The sequence below is a fragment of the Schistocerca serialis genome, chromosome 6, assembly GCF_023864345.2.
Source record: "Schistocerca serialis cubense isolate TAMUIC-IGC-003099 chromosome 6, iqSchSeri2.2, whole genome shotgun sequence".
NCBI classification, from domain to species: domain Eukaryota; kingdom Metazoa; phylum Arthropoda; class Insecta; order Orthoptera; family Acrididae; genus Schistocerca; species Schistocerca serialis.
In genome coordinates this window covers 137,273,206-137,294,788 of record NC_064643.1, presented here as the reverse complement: position 1 = coordinate 137,294,788, position 21,583 = coordinate 137,273,206, and the positions used below count along the sequence as shown (strand labels likewise).

The 21,583-nt window shown below is 45.0% G+C and overlaps 1 protein-coding gene across 1 annotated transcript in view; it reads right to left on the bottom strand.

Annotated features, from left to right (window-relative positions):
- The window catches only part of LOC126483991 (protein rolling stone-like), a 252,175-nt gene that overhangs the window by 18,647 nt on the left and 211,945 nt on the right, over positions 1–21,583 (bottom strand). The window contains exons 3-4 of the mRNA XM_050107296.1: positions 2,301–2,535; positions 2,083–2,208 (exon numbers count right to left, since the gene is read on the bottom strand). Of these exons, the coding sequence (XP_049963253.1) occupies positions 2,083–2,208; positions 2,301–2,535 (361 nt within the window). The remainder of the gene's footprint in view (positions 1–2,082; positions 2,209–2,300; positions 2,536–21,583) is intronic.

Genomic DNA, 21,583 nt, shown 5'->3' with positions numbered 1-21,583 from the left:
TGCAAGTATTCCAAGTCTGAAAGCAATGCGCCGAGGTCGCTTGCTGCTTCTTGTTTCATTTCCTCTTACTGAAGCATCCAAGAGAGTAAAGCAATGATGTAGTGTGGAAAGTGAGTGCACATATTGCTGTTTTAGTGTATCAGTGACAGGTTGTAAGTGACTAGCTCTTGGGATCATATGACCACTAATGAAGCTGTACCGTGAGGCTCTGGAGGGTGTAAGACAAACATTAAGTAATGTAGTGCATGAAGTTACAAATTGCTCCATAAGAGGAAAAGTGATGTCTGGTACAAACTGAAAGTTACAGTCCACACTTCAGATGGAAAAGAAACTTACACCAGTTTGTAATTTCACACAAAAAAAATGGCTCTGAGCACTATGGTACTTAACATCTGTGGTCATCAGTCCCCTAGAATGTAGAACTACTTAAACCTAACTAACCTAAGGACATCACACACATCCATGCCCGAGGCAGGATTCCAACCTGCAATCATAGCGGTCACGCAGTTCCAGACTGAAGCGCCTAGAACCGCACGGCCACACCGGCTGGCAATTTCATGCAAAACTAGTTCATAACAACAAATATGCACATACAAGATCTATCCATTGTGTACTGAACCACTGTTTATGCTTTATTAGTCTCTTGGTTTTTTGTGATTCAAATCTGACTAGTTTGTCACACAAAAAGTTTGACACATAGGCAAACAGATGTTTTCACTTCTAAATCATTCCCAAATAGCTTGATCACCTGCAGATGGTACATCTGCAGTGACTGTAAATCCCTTGCCCAGTATACTGAAAGTCTGACTAAGGCATTCACAGGCAGACACTGTCCTCCAAATCTAGTTCACAGACATGTTTCCCACACCATATCATCACATAACCATTATTCTCCCATTATCTTAAAGAAGCTGCAAATGAGCAGCCTCATCATCAGCCAGTGTCACATTGGAATGAAACAACTGAACCATTTTCTTTGCCAGGGCTTCGACTATCATTGTGCACAGAAATGAGGAACATCCTACCCACAAACCTTCCCACCCCTCCCAAAGTGGTATTCCACTGCCAACCCAAAATAACCAATGTCTTGGTTTTTCCCTTTGTCACACCGAGTCCCAGCCCCTGGCCACAAAGCGCAAATCCCTTTGCAAAACATGTTTGATGCATGATCTGATATTTTCTGAGTGTATTTGTAGGCTTGTAGAATTCTTGGGTGTCTGTCTGGGTCACATCATGATTTTTCCACAATATTTCAGCGAACAGACTCATTGCCATCTTCAGGTGATCTGATGATTCCTGCTTCACTCTTTTCAGTGTCTTATACATGTTGTCAGTTATTGCCTGCATGACCCCACTCCTATCACAATCTGTGCAGTAGTTGCGAAAGTGGAGGCTCCATACTCCGGTGACCGTGTCCGCACTATCACTGCAGGGTGCAGACCTCACTGTATGGGAATGTTTTCTTTTTTTTAGGCTCTGTGCAGGGTTTCATAACTGACTCAGCTGTAGACACTATCTTTGTTAATTAGATCACTCTGAACCATAATTTTGATGGTCTCTCTAGTCACACAATCCCAGAAGGAGGAGGATAGCTTTAAGTATATTAGTGTCATACTGACAGTTTTTAAACTATTTTCAGCCATGGCTGATTTGATGTCGTGCATATTCAGTTCAATTCACACTGTCAACCATGCACACAGTTTTTTAGGGATTGAAATACGTGTTTATCGAACCTAGTACTGTCAAGGTTTTAGGTAGTGGAATGCGTATTTCGTCCATACCACCATCACACACAGCATCATCTCCATGGTGCTGTTGCCTGTGTTGCATTCTTATACTATGCGCCTCTCCATTGATTCATTCATATCTCATGCACCTACTGCTTAAGGAAGTGGTTATAGTGCAACTCTCATAATTATGTCATTCACCTTCCAGGTAATTAAAATTAAAATCTAGTGAATAATTATAGTACTGTTCAAAACTTCTTGAAATTGGCAATACTGAAATGAAAATTTATTAACTAATTATCAACTCTTGTTAAGAGTAGTGAATCTGTGCTTGCTGCACTTATAGTATGCTTACCAGGATCATAGACTGCAGTCCAAAAGGAAATGGTGATACAGACAGCAATAGTGGCAGCTGTGGTGTGAATCGCCCAATAAATTTTGTATTGCACAGGCATTGTGGCACTAACACCTCCAGCTGTTACTAAATAAGAAAGAGCAAAATTTTACATAAAGCTGGAAATTAACTCCTTTTGTGATCGTACTTACCTGTTAACTAATAAATAATGTGTGTACCTGAAATTTGATGCTGCCTCTTCAGCTTCGCATTCAGAACAATAACGAGACAAAAAATAGCTTGAACTGTGCATAAAGTTAAACCCCAGTTTGTGAGGTAGATTGGCCATTTCCAGATAGATATTATCACTCTTCCGCCTCCTGTTATGGAGGCAAGTAAAGCTGCTATAAAGAATGCGGCCACCACCACTCGATAAAACACATATGCTCGTGTAATGCTCCCTTTCCGTTCCCACTGCAACAGTTGAGATATATTTAAAACACACACACACACACACACACACACACACACACACACACACACACACACACACACACACACACACACACACACACACACATTTATATAAATAAAGGGCAATAACAAACTTTGTAATGGAAGAAAAGAACCTACTTGGGAGGCATATCTAGAGCAAAGGCAATCACTACTGATTGCTTTCCATTAAATGGAAAGGTATTTCCATGAACATAATCATCTGCATCCCTTCCTCCCCATGATGTTCATAAAGCAGGAGGAAATACAAGCAACAGTGAATGTTTGGAGGAGTCCTGGGAATGTACGCTGAACGATTAATAGGTAAGACAATTGTTCACTATAAGCATTATAGACTAGTTTTAATCCTGGTTTGGCACCAATTTTTAACGGTGACAAAAGAAAGAAATTGCATCAATTGTATATGACAAAGATAAACAACATATAATGAGGAGCAAGTTCAGTTTTGAATAAATTCATCTTTTACAGGTAATCAGCTGAAGGGCATCAACAAAAATTCACTAACTCAAATGAAAAATGCAGAACCACAGAACACTTAATTGATTCTCATAAAAGTCTTTAGTTGCTGATGGAATGTAAGACTGTATTACATAGTTGAGTAGTACCCTTCTTACAAGAAGTTTTTCTACGAAGTCTAGAAGATTACTAGAGAAATGATGCCAGACTGAAGGTTTCAGTTTAAATCTTAGGAATGACCACATGTTCAGGTGTTAATAACAATGCCTAACAAATGCAAAGGATCACTTTAAAGTCTTTAAGTAGCACAAAGGTTTAGTGCACTACTTTTCCTATCTTCAGAAACATGAAAAATGAAAATGAAATGAAGTCCCATGCTTCTTTACAGAGCATAGGGGAACGATGCGGGAGACCCGCACCGCCTTACTAGGCAAGGTCCTAATGGACGTGGTTTGCCGTTGCCTTCCTCCGACCGTAATGGGGATTAATGATGATGATGAAGATGACAACACCACCCAGTCATCTCGAGGCAGGAAAAATCCCTGACCCCGCTGGGAATTGAACCCGGGACCCCGTCCTCGGGAAGCGAGAACGCTACCGTGAGACCACGAGGGGCGGACTTCAGAACCATAGTTGCATCATAATCAATAATTTAAGTGACAATTTCACTTATGTTTTCTGTTGATGGTGCCTCACTTCAGGCACATTATTTTGTAGGCTTAAAAACAATATAAGATAACTGAACAATAAGAATTTCCTTAAAATTTACTGGCCTAACTAAATTCTCAAGTAACACTATTATGAAAAGGATAGGTGCTACTCACCGTATAGGAGAGATGCTGACTTTTGGATAGTCACAACAAAAAGACTGCCACAAAGGAGCAGCAGCAGCAGTGCATGATGCGAGAGACAACTGGATGGGGGTAGGAAGAGGCTGGGGCGAGGAAGGCAAGGCATAGCAGGGAAGGAGTGGGGAATGGTGAAGTGCTGCTGGGGAGTGTAGAGCGTACAGGGACGAGCTGGAGAGAGGTTAGGGCAGCCAGGTGCAGTCGGGAGGTTAGACCAGGGGGCGGGGGGGGGGGGGGGGGCGATTAGCAGAAAAGTACAGAGAGACTGTGCATTGGTACAGTAGGGGGTAGTGTATTGCAGGCACGGGAAGTGTCTGGATGTGTGAGGACAATGACTAACAAACGTAGAGGCCAGGACGGTAATATATATTGCAGGGAGAGTTCCCACCTGCACAATTCAGAAACGCTGGTGTTTGTTGGAAGGATAAGTATGGCACAGGCTGTGAAGCAGTCATTGAAATGAATAATGTCACATTGGGCAGCATGCTAAGCAACAGGGTGGTCCAGTTGTTTTTTGGCCACAGTTTGTCAGTGGCCATTCATGTAGACAGACAGCTTGTTGGTCATCATACCCCCATAGAATGCAGAACATTGGTTGCAGTTTAGCATGTAGATTACATGACTGGTTTCACAGATAGCTCTGCCTTTTATGGGATAGGTGGTGTTTGTGACCGGACTGGAGTAGCTGGTGGTGGGAGGACGTGTGGGACAGGCCTTTCATCTAGATTACTGGGATACGAGGCATGAAGTAAGAAGTTGTGAGCATGAGTTATGTAGGAATGGACGAGTCCAGAAATCCAGCAGGATCTCTAGTATCTCCTCAAATTCTTAGGCCCCTCCCAGAACCTCTCCCCAGAGTACATCTCTCTGCTCACCTCTACCACTACTGACACTCATACCTTCTACATTCTTCCTACGGTCCATAAACCTAACCACCCAGGACGCACCATTGTGGCTGGTTACTATGCCCCCACTGGGATAATCTCTGCTCTCAGACACCAACACCTTCAGCCTCTTACCCATAATCTACCCTTCCACATGAAAGATACCAACCATTTCCCCCACTGACTCCCTGTAGTTCCTTTCCCTTTACCACACAGTGCCCTGCTCATCACTATTGATGCCACCTCCCTTGACACTAACATTACTAATGTCCATGGATTTACCGTTGATGAACACTAAATTTCCCAATGCCCGACAGATTCCAAACCAATAACCTCCTTCCTAGTCACTGTGACCAACTATATCCTCACTCACAATTACTTCTCCTTTGAAGGCATTACCTACAAAACAATCTGTAGTACAGCTATGGGCACCTGCATGGCACTATACTATGCCAACCTATTCATGGGCCACCTAGAAGAATCCTTCCTGAACACCCAGAATCCTAAACCCCTCACCTGGTTTAGATTCATTGATGGCATCTTTGCAATGTCGATCAAGGGTGAGGACACCCTATCCATGTTCTTTCAGAGCCTCAGCAGCTTCTCCCCCATTTGCGTCACCTGATCCTACTCAACCCAACTAGCCTCCTTCTTAGATGTTGACCTCCTCCTCAAAGATGGTTACAACAGTACCTCCATCCATATCAAACCTACTAACCACCAGTAATACCACCAATTCGACAGCTGCCACCCATTCCATAACAAAAAGTCCTTTCCACACAGTCTAACCACCCATGGTCATTGCATCTGCAGTGGCAAGTGGGTATCACTGAGGTCTTCCCAGACTGTAATTATCCTCCCCAACCTTGTACAAAATCAAATTTCCCATATCTTTCCAGTCTTCCATGATCTCCCAAAGCCTCACCTTCTGGCGATGGAGGAGCATTCCCCCCATAACTCGGAACCACCCAGGACTGGAGCAACTGAATTACAGTCTCCACCAGGGTTCCGACTGCCCCTTGTCATGCCCTGTAATCAGAAATGTCCAGCCCACTATCCTTCTCATCCCTCCCAGAGTGGTATTTCACCATCCACCGAACCTACACAGTAGACTTGTCCATCCCCATATAGCCGCTGCTCCCAACCCCTTACCTCATGGCTCACATCCCTGTAATAGACCTAGATGTAAAACCTGTCCCATACATCCTCCCACCACCACCTACTCCAGTCTGGTCACAAACATCACCTTCCCACCAAAGGCAGGGCTATCTGTGAAACCAGACATGTGATCTACAAGCCAAGCTGCGACCAATGTGCTGCAATCTATGTGGGCATGACAACCAACAAACTGACTGTCCTCATGAATGGCCACTGACAAACTGTAGCCAAGAAAATAGTGGACCACCCTGTTGCTGAGCATGCCGCAAACATGACATTCTTCATTTCAATGACTACTTCACAGCCTGTGACATATGGATCCTTCCCACCTACACCATCTTTTCTGAAATGCACGGGTGGGAACTCTGCCTCCAATATATCCTACATTCCTGTTACTGTCCTCGCCTCAACCTTTGTTAGTCGTTGTCCTCATCCATCCAGCCTCTTCCCTGTTCTCTTTCCCACACTACACAGCCCTCTATTGGACCAATGCACCCTTTCTCTTTATTTCTCTCCTCTGCTATCCTCCCCCCACCCTACCTCATCTAACCTCTGGACTGCACCTACCTGACCTACCCTTTCTCCACCTTGTCCCTGCATGCTCCCCAGCAGCACTTCACTCTTCCCCACCCCTACCCTGTTATCCCCTCCCTCTCCTCACCACAGCCTCCTCCTACCCCCACGCAGTTGCCCCTCCCATCATGCACTCAGGCTGCTGCTGCTCACAATTTGGCTTCAGCTGCCAGAGACTCTGTGTGTGTGTGTGTGTGTGTGTGTGTGTGTGTGTGTGTTTTTTTTTTTTTTTTTTTTTTTTTTTTTTTTTTTTTGTGGTTTTCGGGCGCACAACTTCAATGGTCATTAGCGCCCTGACTACTCTAAGAATGCACCGCGAGGCACAAGTTGACAACAACAACTAAAAGGGAAAACACAATAAAAGACAGACTGACAGGCATAGGATTAAAAAACATCATCAAATGTCCTTAGCGAGGTGTGTCAAATTGATAAAACAAAGAACACGAGCAGCTGCTCGTGGGTCATCCGCTAAAATGGCATCGAAAGTATTAGGCAGGTTAAGATCGAGGCGCAGTGTGTTAAGATCAGGACAGGACATTAAAATGTGTCTAACCGTCAGCAAGTGCCCACATGGGCAGAACGGCGCCGGCGCAGCCGTCAGCAGATGGCGATGGCTGAACCGGCAGTGTCCAATTCTTAACCTTGCTAAAACGACCTCCTCCCGCCGAGAAGGGCGTGAGGAGGACGTCCAAGCCACGGGAAGAGGTTTTAAGGCCCGAAGCTTGTTGTCGGTAAGTGCAGCCCAATCGGCATGCCACAGCGACACAACGCGCCGACAAATGACCCTGCTAAAATCGGACGAAGGGACACAACAAGAAGCTGTCCGAGGCTGGAGGACCGCAGCCTTGGCCGCGGCATCTGCAGCTTCGTTCCCAGGGATACCGACATGGCCAGGAACCCACATAAAGCTAACCGGCGTACCGACGTCCACCAGCTGCTGAAGAGAGCGTTGGATCCGGTGTACGAAAGGGTGAACCGGGTACGGATCACTGAGGCTCTGGATGGCGCTCAGGGAATCTGAGCAGATGACATAAGCAGAATGTCGGTGGCGGCAGATGTAAAGAACAGCCTGGTAGAGGGCAAAGAGCTCAGCTGTGAAGACCGAACAATGGCCATGGAGCCGGTATTGGAAACTTTGTGCCCCGACAATAAAGGAACACCCGACCCCGTCATTGGTCTTAGAGCCATCTGTATAAATGAAAGTCATGTTGTTGAACTTCGAACGAAGTTCCAAAAAACGGGAGTGGTAGACCGAACCGGGGGTGACCTCTTTTGGGAGCGAGCTGAGGTCGAGGTGAACGCGGACCTGAGCCTGGAGCCAAGGTGGCGTGCGGCTCTCGCCCACTCGAAAGGTTGCAGGGAGTGAAAAATGAAGGTGTTGAAGGAGGCGACGAAAGCGAACTCCAGGGGGTAGCAAGGCAGAGACATACAACCCGTATTGAAGGTCAAGAGAGTCGTCAAAAAAGGAACGATAAGATGGATGGTCGGGCATTGACAGTAGCCGACAGGCATACCGACAAAGCAGTATATCGCGCCGGTAGGTGAGTGGCAATTCGCCAGCGTCAGCATGAAGACTCTCTACGGGACTGGTATAAAATGCTCCGATCGCAAGTCGTAAACCCCGATGTTGTATGGAGTTGAGGCGGCGTAAGATGGATGGCCGTGCAGAGGAGTATACGAAGCTCCCATAATCCAGCTTGGAGCGGACAATCGACCGATATAGACGAAGTAGGACGGTTCGATCCGCTCCCCACGACATACCACTGAGAACACGGAGGACATTTAAAGAACGGGTACAACGGGCGGCCAAATATGACACATGTGGAGACCAGCTAAGTTTCCTGTCAAAGGTAAGGCCTAAAAATTTGATTGTCTCCACGAGTGGGAGAGCAACGGGACCGAGTCGTAAGGACGGTGGGAGAAACTCTTTGTAGCGCCAGAAGTTAATACAGACCGTCTTCTCGGCAGAAAAACGGAAGCCATTGGCGACACTCCAGGAGTAAAGACGGTCAAGAGAACGCTGAAGACAGCGCTCCAGGACACGTGCACACTGCGCGCTGCAATAGATGGTAAAATCGTCCACGAAAAGGGAGCCTGATACATCAGCTGGGAGGCAATCCATTATTGGATTGATCGCGATGGCGAAGAGAGCGACGCTCAAAACTGAGCCCTGTGGCACCCCATTCTCCTGGCGAAAGGTGTCGGACAGGACAGAACCCACACGTACCCGAAACTGTCGATCCATTAAAAAGGAATGAATAAAAAGAGGGAGGCGACCGCGAAAGCCCCATGTATGCATGGTGCGGAGAATGCCCGCCCTCCAACAGGTGTCGTAAGCCTTCTCCAAATCAAAGAACACAGCCGCGGTCGGGCGCTTCCGCAAGAAGTTATTCATAATGAAGGTCGACAAGGTAACCAGATGGTCAACAGCAGAGCGGCGCCTTCGAAATCCACATTGTACATTGGTAAGTAGGCGTCGAGACTCGAGCAGCCAAACCAATCGAGAGTTAACCATTCGCTCCATCACTTTACAGACACAGCTGGTAAGCGAGATAGGTCGATAACTGGAAGGCAAGTGCTTGTCCTTCCCCGGCTTAGGAATCGGGACAACAATAGACTCGCGCCAGCATGCGGGAACATGTCCCTCAATCCAGATGCGATTGTATGTACGAAGAAGAAAACCTTTACCCGCAGGAGAAAGGTTCTTCAGCATCTGAATATGAATAGAATCAGGCCCTGGAGCGGAGGACCGTGATCGGCCAAGTGCGGTTTCGAGTTCCCGCATGGTGAATGGGGCATTATAACTTTCACAATTCGAGGAGCGGAAGTCAGGTGGCCTAGCCTCCTCTGCCTGTTTGCGGGGGAGGAAGGCAGGGTGGTAATGAGCGGAGCTCGAAACCTCGGCGAAAAAGCGGCCGAAGGCATTGGAGACAGCCTCAGGGGCCACAAGGACTTCATTCGCGACCTTCAAGCCAGAAACTGGGGAGTGGACCTTAGTGCCAGATAGCCGGCGCAGGCTACCCCAGACAACAGAAGAAGGGGTAGAACTGTTGAAGGTGCTTGTGAAAGCAGCCCAGCTGGCTTTCTTGCTTTCTTTAATAATACGACGACACTGAGCACGTAATCGTTTATAATTAATACAATTCGCCACTGTAGGGTGGCGCTTAAAGGTGCGTAAAGCACGTCGACGAGCACGTAAAGCATCTCTACATGCTGCGGTCCACCAGGGGACCGGTACGCGACGTGGAGAAGAAGTAGGGTGAGGGATGGAATATTCAGCAGCAGCGAGAATGACTTCCGTGAGGTGTGCGACCTGACGATCGCAGCTTGTGAAGGTTTGATCCTGAAAGGTAGCCCTGGAAGAGAAGAGCTCCCAGTCTGCCTTGGAGATGGTCCAACGAGAGGAGCACGGAGAGGGAGTATGCTGCAGGAGATGGATAACACACGGGAAATGGTCGCTCGAATATGTATCAGAAAGTGCATACCACTCAAACCGGCGTGCAAGTTGGGGAGTACATATAGAGAGGTCTAAATGGGAATAGGTGTGAGATGTGTCCGAAAGAAAAGTAGGGGCGCCAGTATTGAGGCAGACAAGATCGAGCTGGTTGAAAAGGTCTGCTAACAAGGAGCCCCTCGGGCAGGATGCTGGAGAGCCCCAAAGGGGATGGTGGGCATTGAAGTCTCCAGTTAACAAAAATGGTGCAGGTAGCTGAGCAATAAGTTGCATCACGTCTGCCCTGGTAACGGCAGATGACGATGGAGTGTAAACGGTACAAAAGGAAAACGTAAAAGTGGGAAGAGTAATGCGGATGGCAACTGCCTGCAGGCCGGTGTGCAACGTGATGGGATCGTAGTAAATATCATCCCGGACCAGCAACATAACCCCTCCATGAGCTGGGATACCTACCACAGGGGGTAGGTCAAAACGCACAGAGGTGTAGTGTGCCAAGGCAATTTGATCGCATGGGCGTAGCTTCGTTTCCTGGAGGGCTACGACAAGCGGACGGTGCAAGCGGAGCAGCAACTTCAAGTCCTCTCGGTTGGAGCGAATGCTGCGAATATTCCAGTGAATAAGTGCCATCGTAAGAAAAGAAAGATGAGAGAAGTGGTCACCTCGAAGGCCGCTTAGGGCCTGGCTTCGAGCGAGCACTGCCGCCGCTATCAGTAGGCGGACAGTCATCGTCCATTGGGTCTATAGGGTCATCGGCCATCTCGGGAGGATGGCCGGGAGGGGGAGCTTCCTCCGCCAGTGAACGGCCAGATGTACGGCGACCAGCGGTGCGGCCAGGCGAAACGGATGACGGCCTGGGGCGGCAGCCGCTGGGTGGCGCAAGAGAAGAAATGCGCCGTGGCGGGGAAGGAGAACTGTGCTTCCTATGCGCCTTTTTGGAAGGACGTGTAGTGGAAGTACCGGTCGAAGGCTGTGAGGTCGAGGTACGGAGGAAGTCTGCACGGGATGGTTCCTTCTTGAAGGCCCGTGCATCTGACTTCGGTGTCTTCGTTTTAGCAGAAGCTGAAGAAGGTGCTCGTGTCTGTGGGGTGATGGGAGGAAGAGGAGACGTCGACCGCGCGATCTTAGCACTGGCCGAACGGACGACCGTGGTGCTGAAGGTCAGATCGCATGTCTGGGTTGCTACCTCCCGGGTACTCCGAGGAGAGGCGAGGACAGTACTGTATTTCCCCGCTGGGAGCAGCGTGGGCTTCCTACTAGCCAATAGCTTGCGAGCAGCCGAGGTGGACACTTTCTCTTTGACCCGAATTTCCTGGATACAGCGTTCTTCCTTATAGACAGGACAGTCGCGGGAGGATGCTGCATGGTCACCCTGACAGTTCACACAACGAGGAGACGGAGGTGGACAGTCACCCTCATGGGCATCCCTGCCACAGGTGACACATTTAGCCGCATTGGAACAAGACTGTCGAGTGTGATTGAAACGCTGACACTGGTAGCAGCGCGTAGGTGTCGGGATATAGGGGCGAACAGAAATAACCTCGTAGCCCGCCTTGATGCGCGATGGCAGCCTAACACTATCGAAGGTCAAGAAAATTGTCCGGGTCGGTACAAGGTCATTGTTGACCTTTTTCATGACCCTATGGACAGCCGTCACGCCCTGCTCAGCGAGGAATGATTGAAGCTCCTCGTCAGTCAATCCGTCGAGGGAGTCAGTATAGACCACACCACGAGACGAATTCAAAGTTCGGTGGGCCTCCACCCGGACAGGGAACGTGTACAGGAGGGTGGCCCGAAGCAGTTTTTGTGCCTGAAAGGCATTCTCAGTTTCCAGTAATAAGGTGCCGTTACGCAACCTGGTACAGGATTTGACAGATCCGGCTATGGCATCTACGCCCTTCTGAATAACGAAAGGGTTGACAGAGGAAAAATCCTTTCCGTCCTCAGTTCGAGAAACTACGAGGAACTGTGGGGCAGGCGGTAGTACTTTTGTCACTGTTGGCTGGTCACGTTTCCGTTTTTGGGTCGAAGTCGAAAGAGATGGAGTAGAATCCATTGCGGAGGAATCCCCCATGATTGCCAGCGTCTCCGATGGCGCGCTCCTTCCTTGTGGGGACCCTCTCAGAGGGCACTCCCGCCTTAGGTGAATGTTTACACCTCAGGTCACACCTCCCGAGAAACAGACGGAGGGACCAATCGGCATGGTCAGAAGGTATCAGCTCAGGCAATCACCCCTCCCCGGGCCTGGCCTTTACCAGGGGGTACGCGCGTGCCTTACATGTCTACCCAGGGCGGGGACTTACGCGTTACCCCGTCACCGGCTACGCGTGCGAACGCGTGGGTCGGCCTTCAGACACGCACAGGGAGGAAGGAAGAAGAGGAAAAAGAAGAGAGAGAGGGAGAAAGAGGACAGACTGTCTCAAACGCCGAGGCGGAGACCAGAGAAGGCAAGGAGAAGAAGGCAATGAGAAGAAGGCAATGAGAAGGCAAGGAGAAGAAGGCAATGAGAAGGCAAGGAGAAGAAGGCAATGAGAAGGCAAGGAGAAAAAGGCAATGAGAAGGCAAGGAGAAAAAGGCAATGAGAAGGCAAGGAGAAGTCAAGGGAAAGAGTAAGGAAGACAGTGAGGTGGAGAAGAGCAAAGAAAGGAACCAACAAAAGGAAGGAAGAAACGAGAAGTGAAAAAACCAAAAGGACCACGATGATAGGTCGTGGAACCGTCCGTCTCCGGACGCAGGCGCGAACTACCCCCGTGAGGGGGATGGACTCCTTTTAGTCGCCTCTTACGACAGGCAGGAATACCGCGGGCCTATTCTAATCCCCGGACCCGCAGGGGGGGTGTGTGTGTGTGTGTGTGTGTTTTTGGCAAAGGCATTGTTGGCCAAAAGCTTATTTTGTGACTGTTTTTGTTGTGCCTATCTGCGACTCAGCATTTCTGCTACATGGTGAGTAGCTACTCTCCTTTTCATAATGTTGTTACATTCCATCCGGGATTTTCCATTATTTAACTTCTCAAGTAGCAATTAACAGGGCATAATTTTCACTGAGCTAATTAGTCAATATATTAGAACTGCAGAAAACCCTAAATTAACAATAAACTATCATTAGAATGCTGAATATTGCTTTTGCTAAAAGATACTAAATTTAACATGTAAAATCAGCATATAAGCTAATTTTTTGAAAGGGAATAAGCGTTCCTTCCTCAATGATGTTAAATAATTCCCAAGAATTAAACGGCTATGTGATCTCGCTCAAATTCACTATAGAATGTCAGTTACCAATATTTGTAAAAATAAAGTCATGTTTACAACAAACAAAGTTATTTGTCTTTGAATTTTTGAATTCTACGTGAGTGGGGAGTCCACATATCAAAGACCACATCCCACATGCAGTACAGTGCCAGAGAGAGAGAGAGAGAGAGAGAGAGAGAGAGAGAGAGAGAGGCAGGCAATCCTGTGACTGCCTTGCAATATATGCGCAGGAACACTGGTCTCCCCCTCCCCCTCCCCCTCCCTCTCCCCCTCCCCCTCCCCCTTTCTTCTAGTAACACTATATTTTGCAGAAGAGCTAGCACTTTTAAGAATACTTTGGATGGCAAGATAGTTCTAATAATTGTAGACTGTTATGTGACCAAACTCCCTGTAAATTGTGTCGTCAATGAAGTACGACAATCTGGAATACACTTGATCAATGAAATTGAGTTACATGCTGTGACAGTTGTTTATGCTTACTGTATTCCATCTGCAGACAGTGCTTATTTAAAAAGAAATATGAGCGGGATAAGATGAAGTATTTTGACTAAATTAGAAAGGGAAACTCAAAGAGTAAAATTGTGTAGTATCTTGCTCTGCCTTCCTCCCAGTGGGTACTTTTAGTGCCAAATTAGGAAGCAATTGTAACTCAAGTCATTGTAAGATTTATGTTAACCGGAAAAAAAACATGTCACTGAATAGCCAAGTCATTGCAAGTCAACTACTAAAGATAGATATGTCTTGTCTGATTCTTGGATCATACTTTCCTACTGCAATGCAAGAGGTAACACCAGTACTGTAGGTACTGTCAATGCTCTAGAGGAGTAAAATTTTGGTCTATGGAAATAAAATTATTTATGCCAAGCACTGCAAAGTAATTTTGAGCTTATTGTGTATTAAAACTACAATAGTAATGGTGATAATATGTAGTAAATAGCACACATTTTAATTAATTTCTTTATTTACATCGTAGCACCAAACATTACAACAAACAACTTTTATACCTTAGTGAAAGTAACATCTTTCAGCTTTTACCTCTTTGAGGGTCATCACAATTCAAGGATGGTAGTATGGAAGGTGAATGGTTGACTTTGCTTTGTCAGGGTAATTTTATGGAAGTGTAGCTCATTTAAAAGAAACAGTGTACAGGATATTAGGGTGATCCATTCCTGAGTACTAACCTAGTGTTTGGGATAACAGGAAGACACTGAAGCGATTCAGAGATTCGCTGCTAGATTTGTTACTGGCAGGTTCGACTGACACCCGAGTGTTATACAGATATTTCATTAACTCAAATGGGAATCCCTGGATGGAATATGACATTCTTTTTATGGAACACTATTCAGAAAATTTAGAAAACCTGCATTTGCAGTTGACTGCAGAATGATTGCCACTAATGTACATTTTGCATATGGTCAATGAAGACAAAGCAAGAGAAACTAGGACTTATATTCTTTCCCTTGGTCCATTTGCAAGAGGAACAGGGAAGGAAATGGCTCATGATGGTATAAGGTACCCTCTGCAATACACAATACTGTGGCTTGCAGTGTATGTACATAGATGCAGATGAATGTGAGGTACCAAAAGCAGGTGATATTAAAAAAAAAAAAAAAACACTATTACATTTCTGTGAAAACAAAAATGCAATTGTATACACTGTTAATGAAAATGTTGAAATGATACTTCTCACATTGCATCCACAAGGATCTGTTCCACACACCATCTGAGACATATTTCTTGAGACTACTGACACCAAGTAAGAATCAGGTGCACTTAAACTTACATGTAAATTGTATTATTGTAACCTTAAATATGTATGCCTTTAAATGACTTTCAGCCTGTATATTTATAACTTGACTTGTCCAATGTCTTATGCATAAGCTGCTATGTAGACAACAGGACCAATAAAAAATACAATAAAATACAATGCAATACACTTGCCTTTGGACCCAAGGCAAAGGTCATAATCATAAACCAATGAAACTGGGAAGTAAAAATTATTCAAAATTATGGAAAACTATTGCAATGCTGTAAGCTCTGGCAAGTTCCAAAACAATCAAACTCCATGGCACTTAAAGGACAATGGTCTACACCTAGACAATAAATTTATACAAGTTAATTGAGCACAGATATATCACTTATGCTACAGGTATGTACTTAAAGGCTATGTTTTTTTTTCTAATATACTCTAATGGTCTATATCCACATCCTTACTCTGCAAAACAATGAAGTGCAAGGCAAAGTGTACTTATTAGGGTTTCCCCCTTCCAGTCACATAAAGAGTGCAGGAAGTATCAATGCCTAACTGCCTCTGTCCAAGCTGTAATTATATACAGGGTGTAAATTTTAAGGTGACAAACCAGAATAACTCGAAAAATAAGCTTCACACAAAAAAATGTGTAGAATCCAAAGTTGATTATTTTCGAGGGGGACACCTGTCTGTGCTAAAATTAGCCTGCCACCCCAGTCCCCTGGGGGTGGGGCAAGAGGCAACTTTAAAATTTCAAATGGGAACCCCCATTTTTATTGCAGAATCAGATTCTACATAAAAAACTTTATACATTTTGTCTTAAACATTTGTTTTGATTCTTGGTAGTTGGCGCTGTAATCCATGTTCTCATTTTTGTGTGGAAATGGTTATGGATAAATAAAAAATACTTATTACTTCATAAATTTTGATTCGCTAAAACTATAACTCTCCCTCTCTCCCCATAGGGTGGGGGTTTGAGAGAGAGGAATTAGACCTTTACAAATTCTGACCCAAATATTAATTTTTTCTGCAGATTTGGATAAGTTTTGTTTGTTTCGTGGTCATGAGGCCACACAACATTTAATTATCAAACAAATCGTCTGACTAGCTAACTAACTAACCAAACATCCTATTTACTAATGAGTGTACTTAAAAAGTAACTCACTCTTGAACCTAATTTCTTATTAGGATCGGAGTAATCACTGTTGTTTGTTGAGAAGTCTCGCAACTGGGGTGATTGCTTAATTTGAGTCTTTTAGTTTCAGATGGAAAAACGTAGAAAAAAAAAGACATTCATAAATTTATTGACTTAAATCACATTGTTCACACCTTCATTTGGAATGTTGCAGCTGTTATGTCGTTTACATTTTTAGAATTATGTACAATATTAGAATTAGATTTATTAGAATTAGAATTATGTATGATAATCAATATCCCACTCAGCCCTGATCGATAGTCGATGCTCTTATCCAGCCCTTGCTGATGAGCGGCGTAACATTTTGGAGTGCCGCCGATAGGTAGCGCAGGGACGAGAAATTCATCCTTTCTCGTAATAAGACTGGGCTTTAGAAATTATAAGTATTAATGTAATAAACACAGTGTATCTTTTACCCCTCTGAGCATTCATTCAGGCAGCAATAAAACGTTTGTAACGGTTGTCTTTTGGGCAACTTATTATTGATTACTTTGTGTGACTGTGTTCGCGGCTTTTGCTTGCTACCAGTTGCTTTTGATGTGGAATTACTATTGCTAGGCAGAATTACACTGAGCGGTCCGCTTCTCGCTCATAGAAATTCTAACCCTCCCTTTCTCAATGCCCCTTATCTTACCTATCTTGAGATTAATAGGTGCCATATGCCATTATTAATTATCTTTCTGTGGAAGAAAACATTGAGATGGTGTAAATTTGTGGAGAAAGTGGGAGAAATTTTTGACAATGCACTGTGCTTTACGCACACCATTTTCCTGGCCAAGTACGATCACAGTCCTTTTTTGTTCGAGTTATTAAACAATTTACTGCGGAAAGTAGTGTGAACCAGAAACAAAGAACCCATGCAGCTACTGTTTGTGGAGTAAACAATCAAGTGGCAGTCCTAGCTGCTGTAGCTCATAATCCACATGTGAGGGCAAGAGAAATATCAAGGCAATCAGGAATTTCACACATGAGTGTTTGGAAAATCCTGAAGCTCCACAAAATTCATCCATAATATGTATCCATGCATCGGGAAGTACATGGCGATGACTTCCAAAACTGTCTAACAGAGGTTGTAGAAAGTTTCAGAGAGAGCATTAGGGAACAATTGACAGGAATGAGGGAAAGAAATACAGTAGAAGAAGAATGGGTAGCTTTGAGGGATGAAATAGTGGAAACAGCAAAGGATCACACAGGTAAAAAGTCGAGGGCTAGTAGAAACCCTTGGCTAACAGAAGATATACTGAATTTAATTGATAAAAGGAGAAAATAAAAAAAAATTGCAGTAAATGAAGCAGGCAAAAAGGATTACAAACGTCTCAAAAATGAGATCGACAGGAAGTGCAAAATGGCTAAGCAGGCCTGGCTAGAGGACAAATGTAAGGATGTAGAGGCTTATCTCACTAGGGGTAAGATAGATACTGCCTATAGGAAAATTAAAGAGACCTTTGGCAAAAGGTGGAAGGAACATATAGAGGGTCTATACAAGGGTGATGTACTTGAGAACAACATTATGGAAATGGAAGAGGATGTAGATGAAGATGAAATGGGAGATATGATACTGTGTGAAGAGTTTGACAGATGACTGAAAGATCTAAGTTGAAACAAGACCCTGGGAGTAGACAACATTCCATTAGAACTACTGACAGCCTTGGAAGAGCCAGCCCTGACAGAACTCTACCATCTGCTGAGCAAGATGTATGAGACAGGCGAAATACCCTCAGACTTCAAGAAGAATATAATAATTCCAATCCCAAAGAAAGCAGGTGTTGACAGATGTGAAAACACCAAACTACCAGTTTAATAAGTCACGGCTGCAAAATACTAATGCAAATTCCTTACAGATGAATGGAAAAACTGGTAGAATCTGACCTTGGGGAAGTTCAGTTCGGATTCCGTAGAAATGTTGGAACATGTGAGGCAATACTGACCCTACGACTGATCTTAGAAGACACATTCAGGAAAGGCAAACCTATTTTTCTAGCATTTGTAGACTTAGAGAAAGCTTTTGACAACGCTGACTGGAATAATCTCTTTCAAATTCTGAAGGTGGCAGAGATAAACCACAGGGAGCAGAAGGCTATTTACAATTTGTACAGAAGCCAGATGGTAGTTATAAGAGTCGAGGGGGCATGAAAGGGAAGCAGTGGCTGGGAAGGGAGTAAGACAGAGTTGTAGCCTAACCCCGATGTTGTTCAATCTGTATATTGAGCAAACAGTGAAGGAAACATGAGAAAACTTTGGAATAGGAATTAAAATCCATGGAGAAGAAATAAAATCTTTGAGGTTCGACAATGACATTGTAATTCTGTCAGAGACAGCAAAGGTCCTGGAAGAGCAGTTGAGCAGAATGGACAGTGTCTTTAAGATGAACATCACCAAAAGCAAAACGAGGATAATGGAATGTAGTCTAATTAAGTCGGGTGATGCTGAGGGAATTATATTAGGAAATCAGATCCTTACAGTAGTACAAGAGTTTTGCTATTTTGGGAGCAAAACAACTGATAATGGTTGAAGTACAGAGGATACAAAATTTAGACTGGCAATTGCAAGGAAAGTGTTTTTGAAGAAGAGAAATTTGTTAACATCAAGTATAGATTTACGTGTCAGGAAGACGTTTTTGAAAGTATCTGTATGGAGAGTAGCCATGTATGGAAGTGAAACATGGGCGATAAATAGTTTGGACAAGAAGGGAGTAGAAGCTTTCGAAATGTGGTGCTACAGAAGAATGGTGAAGATTACATGGGTAGATCACATAACTAATGAGGAAACATTGAATAGAATTGAGGAGAATAGAAATTTGTGGCACAACTTGACTAGAAGAAGGGATCGGTTGGTAGGACATGTTCTGAGGCATCAAGGGATCACCAATTTAGTACTGGAGGGGAGTGTGGAGGATAAAAATCGTAGAGGGAGACCAAGAGATGAATACACTATGCAGATTCAGAAGGATGTAGGTTGCAGTAGGTACTGGGAGATGAAGAAGCTTGCACAGGATAGAGTAGCATGGAGAGCTGCATCAAACCAGTCTCTGGACTGAAGACCACAACAACATGCACGTACAGTTCTGCACCTCTTTCACAATACCAGAACATGTAACTGTTATCTGTCTGAGCAATGGAATACAAGAACAAATATTCATTCCTGGATTTGCACATATGCTGCTCGTGTTACACGGAAGTGGGCATGCTATGCACAGAAGTTACAGAGGAATAACTTATGTTTTGTTCTCATGATTGCAGTTTTAGTTTTCCATCACAAGCACGTGTGTTACAAGTCGTCACAGAAAATGGTGTCAAATTTAATCATGATAAAACTGAACTTCACCACGCTAGTATCGGCTTCCTTGCTCATGAAGTTACTACTGAGGGCATTCGGGTGACTTTCCAACAAACCACTGCATGATACCTATAATCATCTTGACAGGCTTCTGAGGACGGCAAATTTTTTCAGGTACCATATACACCATGCTGCCCCTCTCGTGGATGCTTTATCAGGCAAGAACACATCCAGAGTGAAATGGTCTGAAGTTACGTTGCTGCCCCTATTCTTCCATCCTCTTCATATCCCCTCCTTCCCAGTGCTACGATGATTCCCCCAGTGTAGTGCTCAGAACACATGATTCTCATATGCTCATTCCGACAATTCATCTCTCACCAGCATGGCCAAGTATCGCAAAAACATCCGCAACATCTTGCGTCTCGCCATTCACCCCCCCCCCCCCCACAAAGATCTTTTAATCCATATCTGTGATGATAATCTCTTCCTCGCCAATGCACACATTTCTATTACCATGGGCACTAGTGACTCCTCTATCAGCACTGTGTTTCAGCAACATACAGCCAATGTCTCAGCCTCTTCATTTCTTTTCCAAGAAATTGTCCTCCCCCATTGCAAATGATTTGCATCTGACAGACAGTTATTTTCCAGTTATGAGGCGGTGAAATACTTTTGGGAAGACATTGAATGTTGCGAGGGGTAACCCTGCTACTGACCTTTGCCCTCATCATTTTTGACATATGGACCTCATTTCTCAGAACATTACAGGTGTCTGTTACATCAAAGGTGCTGACAATGCTGTGATGGACTACATGTTGAGAATGAACTCCATTTCTTTGCCCTTTGACCTGGATGAGCTGGCTAACTTGCAGCAACAAGTCCCCAATATACAAAATTTGTTAGAAGACTTGCCTATGTTCCTTATAGTGAAATCCTGACTCCTACCTGGGTCAGCTACTCCAGTGTTGTGTGACACTTCTGCCAACATCCTGCATCCCAGAGTTCCTTCTGCCCTGCAACGTACAGTCTTCAATGCCGTTCATGACCTGACCCATCTGGGGATCAAAGTCACCACACACCTGCTTACCAAGTGCTTTGTTTGGCCAAACATCAGAAGTGACTTCTGTACCTGGAGGCACGTGTGCATTCCCTGCCAACGTGCAAGGTTGGTTGACATACACTACCTTCTCTTTGGTGTTTCAACATCCCAAAAGGACATCTTCACCACATACATCTCGATCTGGTTGATACCCTTTCTCCCTTCTAAGATTTCAAACACATTCCATGATCAACTGGCATATTGGATGCCTCAGTAGCCCATGTTTTTGTTTGCACCTGACTGGCCCACTTTAGCTGAGCAACATCTGTCACTACAGATGAGGGTTGGCAACTTGAACTGTTCCTTTCTATAAACTCTGCAGTCTATGCAGTGTTGTGAAGTTCCATACCACTGCCTACCACCCACAAAGTAACGAACACGTAGAACACTAGCATCACACTCCGAAAGTGGTGCTCATGTGTCCTGCCAGTGGCTGGGCAGAAACATTGCTGTGGGTTCTCTCAGGCATATCTACCATCTTCAAAGAGGATCTTCAATCATTTTTAGGCAAGATAATGTACAGTGGACATTTGGCCCTTCCTGCAGAGTATGTAAAGAACTCCAACCCTCTTTCCCTCCCCCTGCCCCTGCCCCCTAGGCCGTACCCACATTAATTGAGCTTGCCTGCTCACACATCTCTCACATTTTCATGCCCCCTTCCCAAGTCCACACATCTCCATGCATCTTCTTTCACAGCAACCTCACCACCTGCTACAATGTCATACTCCACGACAACTCGGCTCATGTGACTTTGTAGCCCTCTTATTTGGGTCCTTACAAGGTACTGTCACACACTATCAACACCTTCGTTATTCTCCTCAACAGTAACATACAAACCGTATCCTTGCGAAGGTTAAAACCAGCCTAGGCAATTGAGAGAGCGCAACTCAAGTCCCATCATGTGTTGCAATTCATTGTTAGTTCAGAGATTCTTTCTTCTTGTATCCTCTTCTGACTCCACTCCCTCCCCATATTATAGTAATCCCAGTGTTCCGCTCAGAACAAGTGACTCTTGTGTGTGCATTCTAACAAGTCACCTCTCACCAGCACATCTGAGAGTTGCAACGATC